This window comes from Chroicocephalus ridibundus, chromosome 2 (assembly GCF_963924245.1).
Source record: "Chroicocephalus ridibundus chromosome 2, bChrRid1.1, whole genome shotgun sequence".
NCBI lineage: Eukaryota > Metazoa > Chordata > Aves > Charadriiformes > Laridae > Chroicocephalus > Chroicocephalus ridibundus.
Genome location: NC_086285.1, coordinates 75141602 through 75160721, shown reverse-complemented (window position 1 = coordinate 75160721; position 19120 = coordinate 75141602). Strand labels below are relative to the sequence as shown.

The 19120-nt window shown below is 41.2% G+C and overlaps 1 protein-coding gene across 1 annotated transcript; it reads right to left on the bottom strand.

Annotated features, from left to right (window-relative positions):
• Window positions 1–4378: 4378 nt before the first annotated feature.
• Window positions 4379–8551, bottom strand: LOC134510711 (UPF0500 protein C1orf216 homolog). The gene is made up of 2 exons (XM_063323964.1): window positions 8119–8551; window positions 4379–7532 (listed from the first exon to the last, which is right to left on the bottom strand). The coding sequence occupies exon 2, from the start codon at window positions 7505–7507 to the stop codon at window positions 6704–6706; it is 804 nt and encodes a 267-aa protein (XP_063180034.1). The 5' UTR covers window positions 7508–7532; window positions 8119–8551; the 3' UTR covers window positions 4379–6703.
• Between the last annotated feature and the right edge of the window lie 10569 nt (window positions 8552–19120).

The window sequence follows — 19120 nt, the reverse complement described above, 5'->3', positions numbered from 1 at the left end:
GACAAACCAGAAAGATGAACACCACACAAACCCTGTGTCACTTTCTCTGGAAAGTTTCTTTTCAAAACAGAAGTATTTAGCCAAAAACATTTCCTCCTCTTCGAATTTTAGATGCGCCTGGAAGAGAGTTTTCCCATTTGAAGCAGGGTGCTCGCAGGATAGTATGGATGTCTGCTCCAATTAATGGGAACAGAGTTTATTTCTAGAGAAAGGCCTACCTTTGCCCCGCTGACTTTCAGGTGAGGTTTTCTAATGCAGTTTGAAGGCTGTTATCGGGCAAGCAACCAGCCGCTTTCCAGAGTGGACAAATTAACTGATTAAAAGCCCTCCCTGCTAGTGTCATGACTGCGTACACCCAATTCTATTCTTACTGGGCATACTGCTTGCCAAAATAATATCCAGTTAGGTCCAGATGCCCAGGCTTCCCTGTTGTTACACCCGTTTGTACAGGCACCCATTAATTTTAAGCCAATGTTACTTTGCCAACATGTTATATAGAGGAATTGGAAGAATGGAAAACAGCCCCTACTAAACTTGGTGACTCATCTAAACAAGTTTTGTTTCAGTAAAGCAAAATTTGTACCAGTCTGCATCCCAATTACCTCAGACAAATCTGCCATGATTTGTAATTACATTATTATTTTAAATTAATCCATCCGTGAATTACAGTTGTCTTTTGTTTATTCACTTGTTTAGACTGGTCTCAAAAAATGAGCAAAGCTTTCAGCCATTTATAATAAAAGCAAAATGACTAAAAAAACCTACTTTTTTTTTAGTTTTCATTAATGACTTCATCCCAAAATATATATGCAATAATATAGGAAATTAAGTTATAAATGTAGGGATGTGCTCGGAGTCACCATGAAAATCTGCATGCAAATGCATAATAATCACAAATCTACATTATTACAATATTAAAAAATACCTACAATTAAATTATCATGTGGAAATAATCATAATGTTATTGGAAACTCAATTATTGTGGCAACCCTTGTCGGGGAATTAGCAGGCTATGGCAAAGGCAAGTCAGACCTGAATTCATCAAATATATATTATCACAATATTACATGTTCACTTCGATTCCATGCAAAGACAAACATCCTCACTCACTAGTATCTGCTCAATGCATTTGTATTATTCATGAACAACTCTGTGATCTATTATACATACAAAACTGATTGTACGCTGCTTGCCGGAGGCTACAATGCAGAGACACAGAATTAATTTTATTATATACACATGCATGATAATTGTGTAGAATTCGGTCAAATATCAAACTCTGCTCCTGTGCTCCATTATTTTACTTTCCAAAAAGAGGTCTAAGGTCAGCAGCAATTTCTCTTTGGCGACAGTGAAACTCTTTGTCATTTAGAGTACAAAGTTCCTGGGTACTAATGAGCCTGGAGCTGTGATGAATGGTCACACATTCCCTTTCCTCTCCAACCCCCACCCATCAAAGGGAGAATGTAACTTTTATTGAGATTCTCAAGAATTCCTTGCCTCTCATGCACACAGAAGTCACTTTGGGCTGTGGATTTAGAGACTTGATTTGTCAGAGATGGAGGCAACTTTTTTGTTTGTTTTGGAGACTTGGCTAAAATCATGGGAGAAGGTGATCAATACAGTTAAGAAAACTTGTTTGCAACTTGTTTTATTCCTGTAGGGACTCCTGTTATTTTCAAGTTGTTTAAGGAAACCATCCAGAAGTGTTTTCACAGGGACATCTTCCCTGCCTCTATTTTTCGTTGAAAACAAGAAACTACCTTCCCCTTTCTTCAATAGCAGAAGAGACTGATAGGAAGGCCTTTTCCTCTTCTCCCAGATCTTGCAAACATTTTGCCAGAAACACAAAGATTAGTACCATCCAAGACATTCGTAATTGTTTGAAGACACAGGGAGATAGAAATGCATCAAACTTGAGAAGCTTGAATAAGGCGCACTACCTCAAAGTCCTGGTCTGGATTCAAACGTCATCAAAAGTCAGCAGGACACACCACTTCAACATGTTTCAGTTTAGGCAAAAGCCAGGTCGAGGGGAGTAAGAGTTATGTACAAATTTTGTCAACAAAAGCTACTGTCAGTCTGCTTCAGAGATGGGCATTAACTCCCAGGTACTGCAGTTACACAAACACCCTTAGCCCACATCCAGCCCAATGATCCAGAAGAGTTGTTTCAGGAATGAGAAAAAGGTCATCTTCAACTGAGCAAAAAAAAAAGTCCAGTGTGCCATTCCCCCTCACTGCATTAAAAATCAAACCCTGAAACATCTTTCCTTGTAGTTCCATTCAATCCCACTCTCCATCCACCATCCAGGCTTCTGGCTATCATGCTCATCTGAACCTCTGAGCTTTAAGACTGAGGAATATTTACTCCTTGCCCAGTGCCTTCAGAGTAGGGTCCCATTCAAGCATGTCCCAAACCCACTCCTGCATTACTGCGTCTCTTTCAACAGTCCTAAGTAAAAGGTGCACTCCAATACATTTATATTCTTGATTCATAACATTTATAGAAATAAACTGTAACAAGAACTCTAAACGGTTTCTTTAAGTCTACTCATGAGACAAGGAAGATCTAAACAACCGCATCTTTAAATCTATCTTTGGTATGCTTATGTCATGCCCAGAGTCCATAATTTTCATAGCTCTGAGAACTACTGCAGGATGATCCCCATTTAGTGCATGGCTCACACGTTTGCCACAATATCATGAATTTACTATAAATTGGTAAAATCATCACTGTCCTAATTAAGGAATGTGATAGACACACTAGGAAATCTCAAGAAGGAGGAAGTGAACAAATCCCCCGCATAACATGTGGCTCCATCGCAAGGGGTAACAAGTGAACATGTTAAGCTGGACTGTTTAACTTGGCTGACTCATAGCCATCAACAACAGAAACAGCAAAAACACAGCTCTGACCAGTCTCCAGGGCAGCAGTTTATCTAACTGAAATGCTGAAGGTGCAGAGGAAAAGCCCTTGTGTTAAAAGAGCATCTCAGTAATCCATTTTGTCACTTAATTGTTTATAACTCCATTCTGTTCTTAAAGATTTCTGGTTTTAGGTAGGCACAAGCTACACCTTTTTTAGTGATAACAATGACTCCAAGGGAGCTGGCACCTTTTAAACGTCCCACCCTTCCATGGTGGGAAACCTATGATCATTTTCTGCCATTTCAGGCTGGCTAGGCAATTAGGCAAGCGGCAGGACCTTAAGGCTCAGGCAGCATCATTTAACTTCAACCTTTGCCGTAAAAGTAGGAAACATATGCTGTTGGGTTGAAGAGAAGATTTCTCCTGGAGATTGTTAGCTTGACAGGCTCTGGCAGGCAGTAAGATAATGGAAGAAAGACCTGACTGAAACTACCTATTTTGTCATCATTACCCAAGAACTGTGAGTTCTTAGGTACATGTATGAAATTTCAGGAATTCAAGCTGGTACCACTTGCTAGCCCTAAACCCATGCAGTCTGAGTTCAGATAAAAATAAAGATTTTAAGAAATTTAGTTGAACCTCATCCGAACTACCAAACCTCTTAACAACATGAGGAGACTGAATAATTTGAGAGGACACACATTTATTATACCTGAGATCGTTGCTCTGTCTGGTGTGCCTGAAAACACCTCCATGGGTTGGTTACCCATGGCATTCTGACACTTTCCCACTGGCCTTCAACAGCTACAACATACAAGGAACAAACCGTAGCTCTTAGGCCACATTTTCCAAGCTAGTAAAACAAACTCATTTTAAAAATCATGTAGCTTTTTATTGGTTTGCCCAACTCCAGTTATTAATAGCCACACTAGAACCACCAGCTAAACAGCAAATTGTTGCAAAGACGGATGTTATTTCCTCAGTTAACATTTATTTTGCATGTATCCATAAAAGTGCTACATGGAAAGAGTGTGCACACACAGAACAAGCCTTGGCTTCATTTTCTTGCCAGCTATCAGACAGCATTGCTCATGCACAAATCTTTTGGTATTTAATATTCGTAGTGCAAAAGCATCTACTGATCCCAATTAGGATCAAGAAATTCGTCTTGATTGTCACAGTTCTGCCACGAAGCACTTGCAGTTGGACAGGTTGACAACTCAACTATTGCTGCAGTGTGTGTTATGTAAGAAGTATTTTTTAGTGTTATTTGAGTCGCCCTTAAATGCAAATAAGACACTACAGGTAGCTCTATGCAGTAATAGGGGGCATTCCACTTCTTGCAACAAATGCAGGACAATACACTGCTTCAACACCTACTGAGGCAAAATAGCTACTTTGTCTTACCAGTTGGGTTTTTTTATATTTTTGTGCATATGTTTTATTTCAATGACACAATAGTATTAGTCAAGCTGAATATGATTCAGAAGATAATTCTTTTTCAACAACAACAAAAAAAGTTGGCCAAAGTTAACAAAAGTATATATTTTTACTGTCTTCCTAATGGGAACAATTTGACATTTGATTTCAAAATTCAGTAATATTTTTGAGAGATGTGTCCCTTCTCCAACATTTCTTTCCCCAAGAGAGACGACCTAATAGTGGTTTGCTTGTGCTTGGTACAGTATGCTTACTCTCACTCTTAACCAATGACAAAAAGGCTTTTCTAGTTCATGAAGTACAAAAAAATTTAAAAAAAAAAATCAAATCTTTGCATGGCTCTATTGGCCACGGTCAACATTCCTTCTTGGGGGGCATATTAAGACAGAGCAGGTTACCTTTGGGGTGAGTTTAGTATTTAAGCATTCTTTGAGAAACCTGCCAGAGAACAGCATTCCCAAGGCTGAGCAGAGAGCTGGGTGGGATCAGAGCTCAGGAGTAATGGCTCCCAGTCACACGCAATCCCCAGCTCTCTTCTGCAGCCCACTAAAGGCCCCCGGCAACCCAAATCCCCCCAAATGAGGCAGTAGAAGGTGCTTCTTCAAATATCTCCTTGATGCCAAGGATGTTTCTATGGTAATCCTGCATTCAAAGTTACAGGCTCATGCTGTGTGAGAAGATACACCAGGGCCCAAGGAGATGAATGAACCTATCTAAGGTTGTGCATACCCAGGGGGCTTCCATAATTTTGGGTGCACAGAAATACAAAGACGGAATAATGACAATGTTGTGCTGCACTTCAATTGTTGAATTACTTCAATACCTTGCTCACAGATGTGTGCATGTGAATCTAATCAACCAAACTCCTCGCAGACAGCAGAGATTATTTTGAGAGATTATTCCTGTTTTCGCTACAGAAAAAGAAGCCCCAACCTTTCATAACCTCTAGTATACAGGGAGGGGTTTGTGTGTGGGCATACACAAACACACACACACCCTCTCTCTATACACACACAAAAAAGCTGAGATAAAAAGTTTCCTGTATATAGTATATTATTCTCAGAAAGATATGACTTCTAATAACAGACTCACCTTTTTATCCAGAAAAAACACACCAAAAACCTGTTTGATTGTTCATCTACCTAAACATTTATAACAAAAAAAAAAAAACAGAGGAAAAGGAAGGGTGGCATGATCAGAAATAACTATCTGAAGAAAACGATATTTTTCCATATCACTTTAAATCCTAGAAAAGGAAGCTTTTCAGTACCTTTTCTTCTTGAATAATTTTTTGCTTCAGATCCTAAACCAGCACAGTCAACTATTCAATTTGCTCTTCAATAATAGGGACTCACGTTGCCTTTTAAATGCATAAAAAAAAAAATTGCATCTTTTTGCTTTCATTTTCCCTGTGTGTTTGTTGCATACTGACATCAAATTCCCTGCAGGCATCCTAACCTCGCAGTTGGAGAAACACTGCTCTAGGCTTTTCCACGTGTCTAATACACCTGGATAAAAAGTGCTAATTGTCACCAACTTCCATTAAATGACAGCAGTAAGGCACAAAATATGCTTGATTTGCAGACGCTAGTGCCACTGGGAGTTAGCAGCAGATTAATAATTGTGCAGACCTTGAACATTCCCCTGGCACTGCCAGTCTGGGTTTCCAATGCAAAGCCAGATTACGAGGCCTTTGTTTTTAGCTTGCTTTCCTAAGGAAATAAGGTTTAGGCAGTTGCACTGTCTCCCTGTGCATGCGCTTGACTTTCCTACCTTCCCACAATAATTTCTGGTCAATCTGAATAAATTTTATAGGAGGGCAGAGGTCGCAAATGTGCAATGGCCTTAGCAGCTTTGTGAAAAACAGGCAGCTGGCTAGATATAATCAAGCCTGAGCTTACGTGTTTCAAATATCCTGGCTTTCTAGATTCAGGTATTCTTGCAGACAAATGAACTCTAATTCTGCTCAAGTTTTGTTAGCGCTGCAAATAGAAGGGAGATGCGCCATTTCACGTATTCAGCCGGCAGCAACTCTTGCACCTGACCCCCTTACAGATTAGCTGTCAGACTAGGTTCCCAGTTCCTGTTTTGTTTTGTTTTTTTTTTTCTTTCTACAAGCCTATATGCTAAAAATCCTATTTCAGCTTGAGGCTTTGAGTGCGCTTCAGCAGTCAGCTTCTCGCACAGGTAGAGTCTTGCTCCGGTTTCCTCCAGCCAAATTCAGGGGCCAACACTTTCCCTTCCCCTTTCTTCTTGCTCTGCTGCTGCTGTTCCCTGCTCTCGGCGCACGTGGGCACGTACTCCTGGGTATGAGGACACCACCCCTATAGCATGCAAGCTTACTGACGGCTCCGGTGGCATTACAAAGCTCATTTCTGCATGCAGCAACACGATTATGGCGAAGGTGAGGGCGAGGTTGAGCGAATGTGTTTCAACACTTCTTTCTTGGTATTTATTACCATGCCATAGCATTCCTGCAATCTGGCCTGCTGCTGCTCCAGCTGCTTGTGCAAGCTCCTGATTGAGCGCAACAGCAGAAGCCGCCGGTACATAGCTAGCTGGAGCCGGTACTTCTCCTTTTCCTCTTTTTTCTTATTTTCTAAGGACTCCGTTACTTTTACAGTCTTTGTCCAAATTGCCCGGCCCAGACTACAGGGGTCTGTGTCCCCCTTCACTCTGCTCCCCGCCTGTGGTGTGTGGCAGCCCCCGGTGTCGCTCCCGGGCAGGGCAGCGTCAGGCTGCGGGGGCTCATCGGCCCCTCCGGGCACCCACGGGACCTGCAGCACCTCCAAACTCAGGTTGCCGTCACAGCAGGGGCTCTCGGAGCACGGGGAGGCAATGCCCACAGGCTGCAGGTTACCGACCTCTGCAGGGTATGAAGAGCCACCTAACGATGCATTTACAGCTGTTGGATGATGCTCAGCCAACCCAGAGGCTGCCCTCTGTGCCGGGCCACCACTAACCATCTCTGGGCCAGTCAGGGCTTTTGCCTGGGCCACAGCTTTCCTGGAAAGGATGGACAGCCTTTCTGGCACTGCTGAGCTTCCCTTGTCTTCATTAAGGCTGGCTAACGAAGGGCTGGCAAAGCAACCAGGGGATGCTGCTACCTCATCACAATTCGGAAATGGGTCTTCATCATCACTGTTATTTTGGATCTCATCTTCATCTCTTGGTATTACACCTACTGTCTCAGCCATTTATTGCATGAGCTACAGAAAGTTTCTGTGGAAAAAGTGGAAGCAAGAGGATTACATTTTGACATACACACACAGAGAGAAGCCCAGCGCAGAGTGACATTTGAAGAAAGAACCTCTCTTATATTTAAGCAATGGACCTATTACTTTTCTAATAAAGCACAACCCTTGGGTCACTTCAGGCCATTTCTTGTGATTTGCATTAGATGTTCTTTGAGACACAACATTAATCCAATAATAATTAAAATGATATACTGTACTATTAACATTCTCAAATCTTTAAAGGCAAGCGATCTATCCCTGCAGCACTGGCTGTGCTGACTAATTAAACAGAATACAGTGGTAAATGGGTATTGTAAGCACTTCTCCCATTTAAGAACACAGCTCTAACAAGTGTAGTTTGTAGAGACGGGCGAGTTATCAGGATTGATCAGCTTTAAAGGGAGGTGGAGGTACCACAAACAGCAGGTTGCATTTAAATGCCCTCTCCAAGATTAATCTGTCTGCTACCAGTTTGTTTACAAGGTTGCCTTTCCCCCTCCTATTAATTCTAACAGCAAAGCTATATTAGCACCACGCTAGCCATAGACAGGAAAAAGAAGCCAAACACTTACCGAGGTTACTGGGGAAAAGGAAAAGAGTTACAGTGCATTGTGTCTGTGTATCATGTTTTCTTGAATGTGAGTCAGCACAATCTGGAACAGAAACACCACGGTGCTGGAGCAGGAGCAGCAACAGCATTACGCTGTTCCACCCAGCAACAACACAGTCAGTCCCAATCACGGAGGAGTGCAGGGCTGGTTTCTTCCTCCCCCGGTGGATATTCCTCCCTGGCATCCAGCTTTTATGTCATCTTTGAGCACCAAAATGAAAACCAGGGTCGGATGACACTTCTTTTCTCACCTCAAAATCAGACATACCTGATTCACTCATTCTACAGGGGGACGATATCTATGGCCTTTCCTGTCCCTGCCAGTCAGCAAGAAGTTAACACAGCACCATAAAGAGGGCCGGTCATTCTGGACTCCAGTGTACACATTTTACTTCAGAGAAAATAAGCTTAGGTAAACTTTAGCTGTATGAACAAACTAAACCCAAAAAATGAAACAACTATTCAGCACCAACTGAACGCTAAGCATAAAGGCAGGCAGAAGCTGTAGATTTAAGCGTTTCATGTACACCCATGTTTAATTATGCTGGCCTAATCTTTAAGGAGCAGCTCTACATCCAACTAAGGTATCCCACAGAACAATAAACTTTATCTGCACCTTTGATGTTCAGAAAAGCTACCTTAAGCATCCTCCCTTGTTTGCAATGCCAGGAACAAAATTCACGAATCATCTCTCTGCATCTACTTTAGTCAATTTACCACAGGGCTCCAGTTGCCCCAAGACCTTCTCTACTCCGTTCTGCTAATATAAATAGAAGAAAGAACCAATCCAAAATACTATCTAGAATCTTCCTGGAACCGGAAAAGAATGAAGGTAGATCCTATCTCCACATCCTATCTCTACGTGTGCTGCAGTACAGATAATAATTTCTTATTTTTCATCTGTACTGACTCTTTTTTTTCTGATGAATCTGTTAGGGTATACTTCCAACCTTGAACGCATGAAGTCCAGTTAACATAAATTAAGATTTGTACCCTGAGGTCTCACATGAATGCATTTTTTGGTGCAAGAGATATTTTGCTGAATTGGTAAAATAAATAAACTAAACCTGCTGTGTTTATGTGCCAGATCATGCTGCAGATTATATAAATAATACTAGGAAGAGATTAATATCCAGTGAGTTAATAAACTCTGCAAGTTTATATCTTAGTGATTCCCATTTATCTGAATCACAAGTTACGGTAATTGAAGAATATGGAATTCAGATAACAGGGATTTTACTGTATTACACACTGAAAAGGTTCATTGTAACACAGCATTATGTAGGGAGTCTGGTACTTTCAGCTGCGCGCCTCTCCAAAGCACTGCAGGCATATCTTTCCACTACGAAGAGGACAGAGGAGGGGTGCTAGGTAGTACATGGTCCCCAGCTATGTCAATACTTTTCTATCAGCAGTAGTATTCTGTTCCTCACTTCCACCTTTGTAGCAAGTTGCCACAAATAACTATTTTCTAATAGTCTAACAGGGCATGAAAAAACAAAGTTTTGGTTTTGGGTTTTTTTTGGTTTTGGTTTGTGGTTTTTTTTTTTTTTGTGGCTTGTTTTGGTGTTTGTTTTTGTGTGGGTTTTTGTTTTGGTTTGTTGGGTTTTTTTTAAAAGCTCTCTGCAGCTTTAATTATTTCAGCAAAATTTTACAGGCAGTCTTGTTTGAAGGGATGGGGGGGACAAAAAAGTGGCTTACCAAATTAGTTTCATCAAAAATAATATTAAATGTTTTATAGGTGTGGATCTGAATGGAATAAATAGCATCTGATACAATCAACTTAACAATAAAACTACAAGCAATCAAAACTCTTTGAGCTAGATGGCTTTTCATAGAATATTATGACTTCAGCTGTGATCTATGAAGCTTAATAGCAAAGAATATTCAGTCTATTGGACTTAGATTCAGCAAAATAGAAATACAGTAAAAGATATGTATATATTGTTGCTAAAATGCAAGTGCCATTTATGGCTGGGGCTGCATACATGTTTCTGTTATTACTCTCCCCGTTGCTGTTCACAGCTTCCTAAAATCTCACCTAGAGCTTCAGATGGAAATTTTCTAGATTCGGTTTCTGACTGAAAGTGAATGTATACTGAATACTTCAGCCAAAAAGATTGAGAGGCTCAAGTACGAAAGCAGGAACAAAACCAGTCTTATGTCTGGGGAGACTTACGGAAACCTTTCAGGAGAAAGGCCTCTTGTATTGCTCACAGAGTGGGGAGCAGCGAACAAGACCACAGCTCATTTCAAATGGAAACGTGTAAATTCTTGTTCTGAGCTGATATAAGAATCCTTCTTTTCCCCCAAGACTGTTACCTTGACAAAGTGACTCCTACAGTTTAGCTCCCTTTTATTTGCAATTCAACTGCTTAATAAAGAGACCTGGAAAGATCTTACATTAACTCCCTTTGCTGCAAGAGGTACATTGTGCCGTTTCACTGATGAAGAAACATTTTGAGAAGAGTTTGCTGTTCTCACAGAGAGCCCGTCACAGGCAGAGATCCCTCTTGCTCATTCCTGGACTTGTTTCCTGTGGGCAACACTTGTGGGAACCTTTCCAGACAGAAGCTGCTTCAGATTTCATGGTCAACACATCTGTCAGTCCAACACACTGAGAATTTCAGGTAGGTAAAACGAAAGCAAAGACGCCTCCAGTTGAGGTTCATTGCATTTTACTACCACCCACTTGCATGTAGGTGCGACTGCAGCGATTTCAAGGTGTAGACCCTGGGGAGCCACCCTCAAGCTGTCAGTCTTGCATGCCCCTGCAAGGTCTATGCCAGCAGAGGTTTTTAATCCATCACGCTCCTTCAGATATTAGCTATGAGAGGCTCTTGGCAGCCTGCAGGCTCATATCAGTCAGCACGTGCTGAAATACTCTGTGCTTGCATGCTTATGGAACGAGGGCTTAGCCACCACGGCTGTGTCTCACGTGGCAGCAGGAAAGAAACGGTCATGGAGGATTCCCTGCAGAGAGTCAGGACAGTTATTTCTCCTTTCTCTTCCAATCATAATGCCATTCCCGAGCATGGACACACGTGAGGACAGGAAGGTGCTTGGTCTTGTTTTTTAATTAAGTACAAATGTTTTACTGAAGTTCAAAGCGTAACAGTCAAATACATTTACAAACAGCGTCAGAAGGTGATAAGCATGGGCAAAGGTATGCCATTATAAGACCATGGCCTGGGAAGCTGTGTTGGTTTGTATTTGAGTTTGGGGAGTACTTTTAACAAAGTAGTAAAAAATATCCTGTTACACGGTAGTGTAATTCCATATTTTATATTAATTGCTCTTAAAGATCAAAAGCCATATTCTGTCTGTTAATGTACACACTTGCATTGCCTCCTATGAAATCAATGAGATCCACATGTGTGCATCTGAGGCCCAAATTTTTCCCCAAAGATTCTTTAAAATCCTTTTACAGGGCAGTAAGTCACAGAAGAAAGTCATATGTTCCCTTTCTTCTGCCTCCATACCCAAAACAGACACGAGTTATTACAGGCTTCTGTGCATTACGCTGGATGGTAACGGTACCCTGAGGGGCTGCTGGCCAGCCAGGGATTGCCATCGTTCTGCTCTCACCCTCGTCCACACGTAGGCTTTTCTGCAATCCTTTTACACCAGCAAAGAAAGGAAGAAATGGAGCCCAGCTCCACACCAGCAGCCTACTGATGGTATCAAGAAGTGCTGCGGATATTTCAGCGGCAGGGAAAAGCACAATGGGACATCTCAGTGGCTTTCAGAGAGAAGGAAATTAGGTATCTGTACAGAGGTGGAGTGCAAACTTGTGTGCAGATAACCCGAAAGCTTTTAAGAGAAAACAGAGTGAATAGATGATTCTTTACCAGTGGGGAAAGGTTCAATGGCTTCAAACCTGAAAACCCAGGGATTCCAGTAGACCATCGTTACATCAAGGGTAAAAAACATTGAAACAATCTGCCATGATTGGCAAAAATTTGCAGGCTTCTTGCCAGTTTCAACAGAACTACCTGTCAGAGGTGCAAATCTCTGAAGGAGTAGCTCAGACTAAGGTTGAGTTGAGTTTGCAAGCTTTGAAATCTCAAGACTGCAGGTGCCAAAGTGACCCAAACACTAGAAGGGGCTTGATGACAGCTCTCACTGCAATATTTCAGCAACTCTACTCCTAACCCTGCTCGGGCTTAAATGTTCCCAGGGACACAACATGAAAAATATATTTATATGGCTTTATAAATATATTTTAAAAGTGGAATGTTTTGATTTTCCTCAAGGCAGCAGTTGTTCTACCATCTATGTGGAAAGCATTAGCTTATGATTTGAATCACCATTAACCAAGTGAAAGAATAACAGCATCATTGCCTAAACCAGTTTATAGTCTAAGTCCTCATTCCTGCCATCCAATCAACAGAGCCATATTTTTATGCTGAAACAGCCAGAAATAACTTTCTAAAGTCTTGTTGTGAACTCAGGGATCTACTTCGGCTCACCCAATAAGCAGTTAACATTGACACAGAGGCTAAGGTGGAAATAGACAACCAACGGGCACATGGAGCTGGGCTTTTGTTTGATTTTTCTCCCATCTGGGCAGACCCAATGGACACCAAATGGAAAGGCCCCTTCCAATTTGGAGCAAACTCTTCGCATTTCTAGACTGGGTTAAGAATGCTTCACAGTGGATGTATAAAGGAGGAAAGCTTGCATGACAAGGGTGTCTGCAGCATATGCTCTACAAACTAGTGTGAGAGCAAACAGAAATCTTTATATTGTCTTTAAAAAAACCATGAATCTTGAGAACTGTCAGTTTACCCCATTTGCTGTTTTTCCTTCTAATGGAGAGAATATGATTGTCTATAATTCTTTACAATTGTACTGAAATGGAAAATCTGATTATAAACTGAAAAATGATGGATTCCAAAAAATAGCTTCCCTTACATATTAAGTGAAAAGGAAATTCTAAAATATCAGCAAAGGTTTGATTTTTTTTTTCCCCCATAATTAAGTAAAGATTATGTTTTATGGTAGCAAAATTAAAAGTGACCTTTTTCAGTGTGATGCTTCTGCCTCATTTTTTTTTTCCTAAATCTTAGTCTTGCCTATCATTTTGTTCAGCAAAAAATAAAGTGTGGCAGAAGGAGAGAAAAAAATGCAAAAGAATTTAAAGTAGGAAGATCAGGTAACCTGAGATGCTATTGTAGCTTTCCTATGGAGAAAAGACTAAAAAATTCCTCGTGTAGAAAAAATGGTACTTGAAATATATTTGAATAACCTCCAGTATTAAAAGATTTAAAAATATTGTGCATATACTGCAAGAACTCCATGCCTAGCAGGTAAATACTGGATTACCCAACCTAGCTGTTAGATTTTAGATGTGAAAATGAGTATGTAGACAACTCACGTGTCTAGTTACAATTCACATCCGGTATGCATTGAGAGAAAAATCCTTTCTGCTAAGCAATATGTAAACAGACTAAGTAATTTTTGATAATTGATACTTATGTTTGCTTTCATTTTGACACTTGATCATAACTGACAAACCGATGGCTAGGAAAGACGAAAACTTTAAACTGTAAGAATAATAAACAGAGCACTTTGAGAGATGGAAAAAAAACCCCTCGATACATGCATGGAAAACTTCAGGAAGTGGGGCTAAGCCACAAATGGATAGACAAGTACTTGTTTGGTGTTCCACTACAACTTAAAATGAACTTACTGACCTTTCCAGAAGCCAAGTGCATTTTTTTTTAAAAAATAACAACAATGAATGCTTTAAAAAGCATGCCTTTTCTGCCTTAGCTGTTAAACCAGAATGGTATAAGGCAAGAATATTAAGAAAATTACATTTAATAGAAAAATGTTTTTCAGAAACAGTTTTAGATCAAGTGTCTTAAAAATAAAGATGTATTCATGCTGTTTGAGCCTAACCATTTCTACAAATCTTAAATTGACTCATGAGGAGATTAACTCTACAGATCAGTATCAGGGACTGAAAAAAATTGCATCTACAAACACCTCCTCAAAAAGTCTACTTTGCCACTCCGTATGCCTTGGTGCGTAGCCCACTGTGGTGTAACCTACACATCGACCTTTGCATAGCACCCAGATCAATCCAGCTTTACTCCTACTGTCTGCATAGACTCACCTCACACACAAACACAGAGTGAAAAAAACTTTGCCCAAGCTCACTTGGGGCTGAGAAGGCGGTCAGGCTTTCTCACTCCTTAATGTCTTTGAAGCTGCTAACGCGGCTGAGATGGATGGGAGCCAGTAGGATACGAGCCTGCCTGTCAGCAAAAAACATGATCTCAGCAGTATGTAGGGTAATTGATCTAAATCTCAGCTACAGCAGAGTTAGCAGACTCCAAAGGGGAACGAAGGCCTATGGACCACAGGTTTGTTGTACTTGACCATGTTCTTATTTTGCAACGTAGGCATTGCTCAGCAACCTGGATTTTTGCAGCCTGCTTCCAGTGGTTAGTACGGATTATTCTTTACCACCAGCAGTTTCATTTTTACATCCAGAGGCTCTTTGCTGAGTGTCTGTCAAAGTCCAATTCATTACCTGCAGAATTATCAGCTAAAATGCTATCACTTTTCTATAAGTAAAATTTTTAAGAGATTAGAAAGTAACAGAGAAAAGATAGCCATATACAATTAATGAGAGATAAGCCTCCAAACATTTGGAGGTTTATTTTAGAGATGTGTATCTACAGATACTTATTTCTTAAAGGAAGAAGAGATATGGAATCCAATTTTTACTTGATTGAACAGAGGACAGGTTAAGAAAGAAGAATCTGAGATACCAATCCCACTGAAGTCTCAGGCTGAACAGAAGGAATAATGTGTCCTTGCCGGAAACAGCAAGCATAGTTAGGTTCTGGATGTCAAAATTAGGTAATGCTTCCTTGTACCACTTAAGTTCCCTGCAGCTCTGCCTGCTCGAACCTTGAACCCCTGTTGAACCTCCCTGAGCCCCAGGCAAAAGTCCTGCTATAACCCCACTGGCATGCGTAGTCCCAAATCCTCCTTGTACCCAGAAGGCACTAGCAAGCTGTTATTAACTCCAGTGACACCAGGCCACGCTTTTATCCTCAGTCACGGTTACGGAGCCTCCTTGAGATCTGCCTGAAGAGCATTAAAAGAACACAGAGCAAGATCATTGCCAACCATTAATGTATTCTTTGCCACCGTGAAAGCTTTCTCCCCATCCTTCCTAAACACCCCACCAAGGCGCCACCAGCACCACCTTATCGATTCCCGAAGAGATCACAACACTTACTGGAGGTATTGTACTAATTAAGATTTTGAGAGCAGTAAGCAAAAACATCGTGTTTGACCTCACACTTGGCAAATTACTCACAGTTCCCTGCTTCTCTTCGCAAGATTGTCTTGATAACAACCATTGCCAGCAGGGATCTGAGACAGCGAATGCAGCAAATAAATAAATAAATTAATGCCTACATATGTAAACTCCACTTCCTTAGGCAAAAATAATGAGTCAAATGAGCGAAGGATCTGCTCCTCTCTTACGTATGGTAGTTGTACATACATCAATGTGTAAGAAGCCTTACAGAGACTTCTGTCATCACTTGGGTAAGCCATAATTCAAATTGCCAGTCTACTGATTTCAGGAACTTGCATTACTCTCAAGGGAAGGTTGCTGTTTTCTCATTCTAAAAGGGTCGCACAGCTCTGCAGCTTCTTTCAGTATAGGTTGAGGGAATGAATGCGTATCACGTGTGCCAGAAGGAGGTGGAATTGGCCAAGATGAGCAAGTTAAGGCAATCCAAAGCTTTGAGACAGGGGAAAAATAAATACATGCAGAAGAACACATAGTACATGTATGAACAACACCCACACAGGCTCGCTGAGGTCTTGCTTTCTTGCTAGGAAGAACAAACAGTCTTTTCGGAACCCTGCTCATTTTTACAGACAAAGCCACCAAGCTCATTGGACAAAAGTACAAGTCATAAGAGAAGTAGGCAGCACCTAATCTAGATAATTTATCTCTCCTAAAGTGTTTTCAACACAGAGAGGAGAAACTGCCACTTGGAATAGGCTTCCTTTAGCTTCACTTTCAAATGATATGACTTTCAGATGACTAAGTCCACGGTAGTGCACCTTAACCACGAGGTAGACATTATTAAGCGGGACTGAAAGCTCAGCCTTAACATAGTTGGAGCAGGAACTCTTGGTCAGTGGAGATCGTGATCGTTGCACTGGTTTGACCAAATAGCTTCCAGCAACCACTTTTAGGGGTTTCCTGAGCTTGATGCTGCATCAAGATAACCGCATTTAACAGTCATTGATGGAACAATTTGCCTCATTCCGTTTTGAAGCAGCCTTTTGTCTTCTACAACATCCCATTGCAATGAATTCTGCAATCTAATTTTACATTGCATGAAAAGCATTACCAACAGGGCAAGCCACACCTTTCGAGGGATTCAGTAACATGCTGACACCGTCTTACTTTTGTCTCGTTTAATCTCGTGAATCATAAGCAATGCAACTAAGATTTCTACATCTGTCTGCTTTTTTCCTAATGTGAACAAGCTCTTTTAAAGCAATGGCGATCAACAGGCAAATGACCAGGTATACTTTTGCACAGGAACGTGTATTTCTCACATAGGTCATGCTACCACAAACCCTAGGCTGGCTGAGGTTATTCAGCAAAGGCACAAAAAAAAGAGGAGTAAATAGTTATTTGCAGAAAGAGATGTGAGGCTGGGAGGGAACAGGGAATCCCCTCACTCCTGGAATGGTCCAAGTAGGAAGCAGTAGAATGTCCTTGGAGGAGAAAAGCTAGGAGAAACCCGCAGGAGTTTTAAAGGGAGGGTGAATGAGAAAAAAAGCGACCGGGAGAAGGCTAAAAGATGTCTTTAGATTTCCACAAGAATTAAACTGGAGAAAGGTGAGTGGGAGGGCCAGTGGAGAGGCAGGTTAAGGGATTGTATTCCTGTTGTCATCAGCAGACAGTGAGTAGGAAACGAGACCTGGACTGCCTCTCTCCTAAGTCTGCTGCCCTAGGCGACTGTTTACTTTGCCTTTGCCCAAGCCAGCGTGAGATGTTATAAAATGAGCTTCCAAAATGCTCTGAGTCACCAGAACATGGATGAGATCTGTGGATTGAAGCCACCTTTCAAGATTATGAATCTCTTCTGAATATCCATTATGCCGATGATACATAACAAAGTCACTGCTGTAATGCGATGCACATGTCAACTTTAAGGATGCAGTCCCTGCTCAGATGGCATCAGCAGAGGGACACGTCAGCATGGTGGATTACCAGAGCAAATGCTTTAGCATGCAAAGTGATGCAATGTGTTTTAACAACAATTTTTCCCTTATGTTTGTTTCTGTGTCAGGTTTGATGTGACTGTCTGCCAGGACAATACTCAGGATCCTTTGCATTGGGTTTGCAGAAGCTGATTATGTGATCAAATGCTTAAAGCACATAAAATCACTTCCAAGATCCAATGAGAAAGATGTGCCAGAAAAGTCAGTAGGTGTTTGAAATAATCAACGCTAACAGCTAAACCTGGATTTTTCAAAAGAATATGCATTTTGGTTTGGATTTGGGGTTTTTTTGTTGTTTTTTTTTCTTCTTCTAATGCACTATCATATAAACTGCCTAGAAATTCAGACTTAGCATAATGTTCACATCAAATGAAATTCACCCGTTAAGAAAGAACATGCACAGGGTCCTCCCTGAAGTGGAAAAAATGAGTCTTTGTGTAGAGCAGATGCCCTGGGAGCCTTCTTACCCTGTGCACGTGCCTAGAACAAAACAGCAGACTCCAATGGCAGAGTAGAGCTGATGCCTGTAGGACTGAGAGACTCAGCACTGAGCTGTAGCTCTCAGCAGCCTTTTCCCCCCATCTGTGACACTAAATTTTTTCCAGTAAAGACCCAGACTCCTACAGAAATGTTGCATATACGTGTGGCTGTAGAAGAAACAGGACTGTTACCTGCTCGTCTATTTTATATTGCATTTCCAGCCTACCTCAAATCATCATACAGTGCCCAAAGTGAGGAAGTGTGATTGGCATTCAGGAGACAGGCTCAGAAGGCAAAGTGACTCTGGCACTTGCCCAGAAGTCATGATCTCATATAGAGGCTTCACCCTATGCTCCCAGGTTTGGGTCTAGCCTGGCACCAGTGTCTTACTACACAACTTTGCAAGAGCTTCAGTCCCCCAGAGGTATTTAGGCACTGAAACCAATGAGGATTGGTACCTATACACTTTCAGAAATCTTTCTTTAATTTCTTCATCCCATAAATCTCTTTAATGGAGACATCCTTCATCTTCTCTGCTTCACAAGCCAGTTGTGAAGCTTAATTACACGATGATTATGAAGTCCAGTAAATACAACATATATTAAGAGTAGTTAATGAGATTTCTGTCACAAGCAGACTTTATCTCTTGTGAAATATTACTCACATGTTGCAAAAAAAATTGTTTTCAAAAGAAAAACACAGACATATTCAATATAACACAAATCTAGCTTTATTACTTTCATAAATAATATGTTATACAACTCAATCGTATTTATTAACATGGCATGGAAAATAGCGGACTTGTCTGACCAACATGGAATGCTGTCTTCCCATCCATGTGTCTGTTGTTACCTGCAGTGCCTGACCAAGACTGGGACCCCAGACCCCCAAGGGATCTAGTGGCTTAAATACCTCCAAAGACCTGACGTCAGGTCCCACTGCACCAAGTGCCAAGTCAATCCACTACAACAAAGTTGACTCCGTTGCAAATTGTGTATGCTCAGTAATGCAGTCTTACCTTACCGCTGGGCCCCATATATAAAAAGAGGGCATATGGCGTCGTTGCAATTGCAATATATTCAGCCACTTCAGATTCCTCACACTGCTCTACCCTTTTCTCCACACCCTTTTCATGGCCAAAGTACCTTATGTTGCTAAAAAGGAATGAAGAAAGGAAGAAAAATAAAAAAGAGAAGGTCTAAAAG

What these genes read in the sequence shown, in the direction of transcription:
- LOC134510711 (XM_063323964.1), bottom strand. Translation starts at nt 7,507, where the DNA reads ATGGCTGAGACAGTAGGTGTAATACCAAGAGATGAAGATGAGATCCAA.